The sequence below is a fragment of the Doryrhamphus excisus genome, linkage group LG4 (genome assembly GCF_037039965.1).
Source record: "Doryrhamphus excisus strain RoL-2023G ecotype Guam linkage group LG4, RoL_Dexc_Guam_v1.1, whole genome shotgun sequence".
NCBI lineage: Eukaryota > Metazoa > Chordata > Actinopteri > Syngnathiformes > Syngnathidae > Doryrhamphus > Doryrhamphus excisus.
This window is the reverse complement of record NC_136360.1, coordinates 2,550,776-2,557,544: the sequence shown is the minus strand read 5'-3', so window position 1 is coordinate 2,557,544 and position 6,769 is coordinate 2,550,776. Positions and strand designations below refer to the sequence as shown.

The window sequence follows — 6,769 nt, the reverse complement described above, 5'->3', positions numbered from 1 at the left end:
GTAGTACACGGGCCTGTGTGATTGCCCCTTTTGTTAAAACATTAATGAAATTAATTGAGATCTATCAGTCAAAACATAATAAAGCCATTTCTAAGATTTTGGGACTCCAGCCAACCACAATGAGAGCCATTATCCACGAATGGCGAAAACATGGAACAGTGGTGAACCTTCCCACGAGTGTCCGACCAACCAAAATGACCCCAAGAGCGCAGCGACAACTCATCCAAGAGGTCACAAAAGACCCCACAACAACGTCCAAACCACTTAAGGCCTTACATGACTCAATTAAGGTCAGTGTTCATGACTACTATTCTATATTTCAGAAGAAGAACATCATACCAACAGTAAAATATGGTGGTGGTAGTGTGGTGGTCTTTTCTGAATAGAGGGTTTATAAGAATGTTAAAAAACAGATTTAGAAGGTTGCAAACAGGTTTTCTACTACAAAAATATCAGATTTTTAAATCAGGAATCTTATTTCAGGGCGGCACGGCGGTCTAGTGGTTAGCGTGCAGACCTCACAGCTTGGAGACCAGGGTTCAATTCCACCCTCGGCCATCTCTGTGTGGAGTTTGCATGTTCTCCCCGTGCATGTGTGGGTTTTCTCCGGGTACTCCATGCTAGGTTAATTAGCGACTCCAAATTGTCCATAGGTATGAATGTGAGTGTGAATGGTTGTTTGTCTATATGTGCCCTGTGATTGGCTGGCCACCAGTCCAGGGTGTACCCCGCCTCTCGCCCGAAGACAGCTGGGATAGGCTCCAGCACCCCCCGCGACCCTCGTGAGGAAAAGCGGTAGAAAATGAATGAATGAATGAATCCTATTTCACTGAATTCACAGTTTGGTCCCAAACCAATTAACCGCAATAAACAAAGAATTACGTACTGTATTTGTATTGTTTACACTTTTTATACGTAGAAGTCATCAGTAATGTTCCACTGATGAGACAATAGCCACCATAGAAAGTAACAGCAACAATGAACTCTCAATGCTATGAGTCAATATATCTTATTCATGTATTAAATGCCTTATTTTCCGCATTTATGTTTACTATATTAGGCAATATGAGCGAAAAGGTGACTGTAGGGGTGTTACTTCATGCCTAGAGGGCTCTAATAATGTTAAAAGTCCTATTTATTCATTCATTTTCTACCACTTTTCCTCACAAGGGTCGCGGGGGTGCTGGAGCCTATCCCAGCTGTCTTTGGGCAAGAGGCGGGGTACACGCTGGACTGGTCGCCAGCCAATCACAGGGCACATATAGACAAACAACCATTCACACTCACATTCATACCTATGGACAATTTGGAGTCGCCAATTAACCTAGCATGTTTTTGGAATGTCGGAGGAAACCAGAGTACCCGGAGAAAAACCACGCAAACTCCACACAGAGATGGCCGAGGGTGGAATTGAACCCTAGTCTCCAAGGGTCTGCGGGTTAACCCGTCGACCACCGTGCAGCCCATTTATGTTTACTATATTGGGCAATATGAGTGCAAAGGTGACTATAGGGGTGTTACTTCATGTCTAGAGGGCTCTAATAATGTCTAATAAAAGCCTTATTTAGAAGATTGTAAATATGTTTTCTATGCTCTCATGATAAGATGTTAGATCCACTTATCCACAATAAACAAGGTTTGACTGAACCTAAGACTTAATCCAAAAGTCAATTTCACTTTTATGTGATTGAACTGGCCAATGAAATAAGCAGATAGCTTTATGTCCGTACCTATGATGACCACCAGGTGGCGACACGTGTATTGAAGGCGACCATGTGTTCCATGGTGTCTTCAGACTTGGGATCTTAGTGGGCAGGATTGGGATCACTTGAGCAGACAGAGAGGAGAGGAGAAAGTCAAGGAGGAAGAGACACGCAAAAACCAGCACTGAAGCTCACCTTTTCTTTAAGACTCTCATCCATTCACGGAGTTTGTGCAACTTTCCATTAAGTCGCCAACTTTTTTTTTGTGCGTGGAGGTACTCCCAACTGCAACTTTTGACCGCGGTGGATGTTTAAAGCGGACCAAGGTGAAACACGCAGCCCGGAGGAATGTATCCGAGTCGGACAGCGACGAGCGGGTGTCTTCGGGGATGTCCAGGCTGGATGGCCGTGCTGCTCATCGGCATCTTGGACTTCGGAGCTGCCGGTGAGTTTCCAAACTTTTGTTTCCCTGCTTTTATCATGTAGTCCTCAACAACCCACGCGTGGATTCATATCCGTGCTAAAACACACACACACAGTACACTGACTTTTCTGTGATGCTGAGCTCATCACAAAGGTGTAAAACAGGGGTATCCAAACCACGGCCCGGGGGCCAATTTGGGTAAAAAATTAACAAAAAGTCACAGTGGAGCTAGAAACATTGACACTAATAATTAACAAAATCACTGATTGTCTTTTAAGTACATATAGTTTTGTCTTCTAACAAAATTAATACTGTATATATATAAATAAGTGGTCCTTTAATTTTTCCCATTATGCGGCCCTCGGTTGAAAAAGTCTTTGTTTCCGTCCTCTATTGGTTTTTGTTTAAGAGTGATAATCCCGTACGTGTAATTTAAACAGTGCCCCCATGCAAACAAAGCGGCCTCCCCTCTCATGTAAATGATCTTTGCTATTTAGATGATGGACCCCATTGTCAGTGCGGAGCCTCCACACAGGGAAGGACTTGACTCCTCAGGCCCACAATGTGAGCCTCTTAGCCGGGCAGCTGGAGAGCTATTGTGCCTCCTAACCCCCATTTAGAGATAAGGAGGAGGCCGAAGTGGTGACCTCTTTAGGTGACAGTTGAGCCACTTTTTGGAAGCTGGATGAGGATGCAACAAACTCAAAAGTGAAAAGTTGATTTATTCTACGGTGGCAGGTTTTTCTTTGCTCTTCACTGAAATAGTTTACAATATGACCTCACTATCTGCCAGCATATTGGAATGTGGAATATTTATTTACATCCAAGTACCCCCAACCAGAGAATGGCATTTTTGGTTGGGGAAAAAATGTAAATGTTGGGAAATAAAAAATAACTTCAATATATAAAATTCCACCAGCAACAATTCTTAAAGTCATGCATCTTTTGCTTTCCTGGCATTATAATGTTTATACAGACTGGACTACAATCTATCTGTGGTGTTGGGTGGTGATGGAGATACGGCGGATAGCTGCTATTGTCTGTTTTGCATATTTGGCCGTGACACAAAATTCATTCATTTATTCATTTTTTCCTCACGAGGGTCGCGGGGTGTGCTGGAGCCTATCCCAGCTGTCTTCGGGCGAGAGGCGGGGTACACCCTGGACTGGTCGCCAGCCAATCACCGGGCACATATAGACAAACAACCATTCACACTCACATTCATACCTATGGACAATTTGGAGTCGCCAATTAACCTAGCATGTTTTTGGAATGTCGGAGGAAACCAGAGTACCCGGAGAAAAACCACGCAAACTCCACACAGAGATGGCCGAGGGTGGAATTGAACCCTAGTCTCCTAGGGTCTGCAGGCTAACCCATCGACCACCGTGCAGCCCATTTATGTTTACTATATTGGGCAATATGAGTGCAAAGGTGACTATAGGGGTGTTACTTCATGTCTAGAGGGCTCTAATAATGTCTAATAAAAGCCTTATTTAGAAGATTGTAAATATGTTTTCTATGCTCGCATGATAAAAATATTTCACTTATGAATAAAGAATCACGGTTAGATCCATTCACACTCACATTCATACCAATGGACAATTTGGAGTCGCCAATTAACCTAGCATGTTTTTGGAATGATGACAAAATATTTTCCAAAAATAACTGACTGAACTGGTAACATTTTTGTGTCATAACGAAAGTTTATAAAAAAAATCAGTAAGCGTGCATTGATTTTAGAGATTATGTACATGTAGTATGTCACTAAATTGAAGAGTCAAATGTGATAAAAAAAAAAAAAAAAGTTGCACCAAATGTATTTGTGGCGGTCCAAACTTATTAATAGTGGGCCGCTGCAAATAAATTAATTTATTGCCTGGAAAACACTGATACTCATATACTATGCGATTATAGTTTCAATTTAACAGCATCATGCATCATCTATGGCAGTCCTTATTTATACATTGATTTATTTGTGGCGGGCTATAATGTATGGGGAACACTGACATTAGATTGCGTAGGTGGACCTAATCTTTCTGAAACATTTCTCCCCTATTGTTTATACGCTGCGCTTAGATTGAGAATAAGAAGACAACTTTGCGGTATTGTGGATGTCAAACTTGAGCTCTGGCACCATCAACCTTAATCTTATGTTCACTTCCCGTGAAAAAAAGCTTCCCTGTGTTTACAGATGAAGATGTTTTGTGCGTTGACCACACTGTAATGAGAACAGAAGACAAAGAGAAACATGGCGCCTCTGCATGTGAGAAGATGAGTGCAGTAGTCTGTGATCAGAGGCCGCTGGCTACAACGTTTGTTCTGTGAAAGTGACTGAGGACACATGACAGAAACGGAGTGACGTGGCTGGCTGGCGTTCCTTTCAACTTGCCGCTGTCAAGCCTCCAGTCAGAGGTCACTGAAGTGTTGCTACTTCAATAGAGCCTGAGTGCTAAAGCGGTTCATAATATTTCAAAACAGAAATCAGTCATTAAAGAATAAACAGTATACTGTCACTATAGAGCATGTTAGAATTTGCATCAAAATTATAAACGTCATGAAGATAAACAACTCCTGCATGGACAGCATGGTGGAGTAGTGCTAAGCACGTCTGCCTTATAGTTGGAAAATCTCTGTGTGGAGTTTTTCCCGTGTGGGTTTTGTCCAGGCACATTTCAAAACCATGCATGTTTAATTATCCATAGGTGTGAATGTGAGTGTGAACGGTGTTAGTAGGGGTGTCACGAGGTCCGGAAAGATTGAAACGTAGATTAAAAGCTGTCTCACCAGTCAGACTGTGAACTATGCCATCGCTACTGTGAATGGTAATACACGTTACATGAAAGTGGCAGTGCCCGGAGTAGGATTGGAACCGTGCATTAAGTGTTTTACGCACACTGTAAACATTGCAATCGAAACCTACCTCCTCACTCGCTCTTGACATGTGGTTGTTTTTTTCTCTCTGAAATTGATCAAAGTTACTTAAGATTTGTCAGATCAATGTGAGCGTAGCATGGATTTAGCTACTTCCTGGTTCGACTGTTGTACTTTTGGCGTAAAGTTAAAAATAATCTTCTGTGGCTCAGTTCTGTTCACCTTGGACAGAACACTTGTGGGGCCGCGGTCTGTCTCGACTGGTTGGATTGAGATATAAAAAGTAAATACAAAAAAAATAAAAATAAAGTTCCAGTTCGATATTTTGTCATACGAATGTTTTTAAAAGTAATGTTGAAATAGTACGGCGGTCTACTGCTTAGCGCGCATACCTCACAGCTAGGAGACCAGGGTTCAATTCCACCCTCGGCTATCTCTGTGTGGAGTCAACCATGTGAACAACCATTCACATTCACACGTTATGGACAATCCACATAGAATTCACATCCAGAAGCTTTAAGGCTGTGAGGCAGATTGTCCTGCCTCTATAGAAACCTTATAGAAAAATCAATATGTAAGGACAGATATCAATTTTCCATTATAATATTGTGTTGAAATGTGTCCTCCATATGGCGTTATTTCAAAATGCTCATTCCATCAATCAATCTATGACCCTAAACTGCAAAGTAATAATCTGTGACAAGCCTATAAAAATAAATTGACGACAAAGTTTTCCGACTACATAAATTGTGTACATGTTCCTGACGTGGGGTATTCATCTGAGAAGGTAAAAGGTCATCTGCGGAGCACAAGACCCTATGTGAAATCTGTTTAGAATAGCATTTAGCTATTTAATAACACAGAGGAAGCCTATAGATCACGTTTGCCCCAGCTGTCACGCTACAGTCTGCAACAGAGTGCAATGTTGACACTAAAGGCACTTCACATCGAGAGGAGGGGGCACTAATGTATTAGAGCTTGTCTTGAACTATTTGCTACTGAGATGTGTCTGTGTGCTGGTCTGTGTCATCTGACATTTTTACAGACATAAAGGGAGTCATTTACATGCAGGTTAAAAATGGGGAGCCGTGTCGACTAGTTCAGATCAGCTGCTCCATCTAGTGACTGCTAACTGACCTTCAAGGTCATTAAAGGATCGCAAAGTATCGGTTATGTATGCTGTACTGTGTTATCACGTATTTTGTATTACTACAGCCTAAGGATGAATGAGATGTGTTTTCTGTGGAAAAAAATGGCCAATTCACAGGCCAATTCACTCAACATTTTCCAGCAGGAAGATGCTTTAACAAGATGTAATGTTAAAGTGCTAGTAAATAATAGAAAGTTTCAAGGCTCTATCTGCAGAGAGAAAAAAAAACAATGAATCTAGCAGAGGGCGCTGTCTCACAAGCCAATTCACTCAACATTTTCCAGCAGGAAGATGCTTTAACAAGATGTAATGTTAAAGTGCTAGTAAATAATAGAAAGTTTCAAGGCTCTATCTGCAGAGAGAAAAAAAAAACAATGAATCTAGCAGAGGGCGCTGTCTCACAGGCCAATTCACTCAACATTTTCCAGCAGGAAGATGCTTTAACAAGATGTAATGTTAAAGTGCTAGTAAATAATAGAAAGTTTCAAGGCTCTATCTGCAGAGAGAGAAAAAAAACAATGAATCTAGCAGAGGGCGCTGTCTCACAGGCCAATTCACTCAACATTTTCCAGCAGGAAGATGCTTTAACAAGATGTAATGTTAAAGTGCTAGTAAATA

At 41.6% G+C, this 6,769-nt stretch overlaps 1 protein-coding gene across 1 annotated transcript in view; it reads left to right on the top strand.

Annotated features, from left to right (window-relative positions):
- Positions 1 to 1,738: 1,738 nt before the first annotated feature.
- The window catches only part of ror1 (receptor tyrosine kinase-like orphan receptor 1), a 139,346-nt gene continuing 134,315 nt past the window's right edge, over positions 1,739 to 6,769 (top strand). Inside the window, exon 1 of the mRNA XM_058073556.2 lies at positions 1,739 to 2,148. Coding sequence (XP_057929539.2) covers positions 2,052 to 2,148 — 97 coding nt within the window. The 5' untranslated portion in view covers positions 1,739 to 2,051. The remainder of the gene's footprint in view (positions 2,149 to 6,769) is intronic.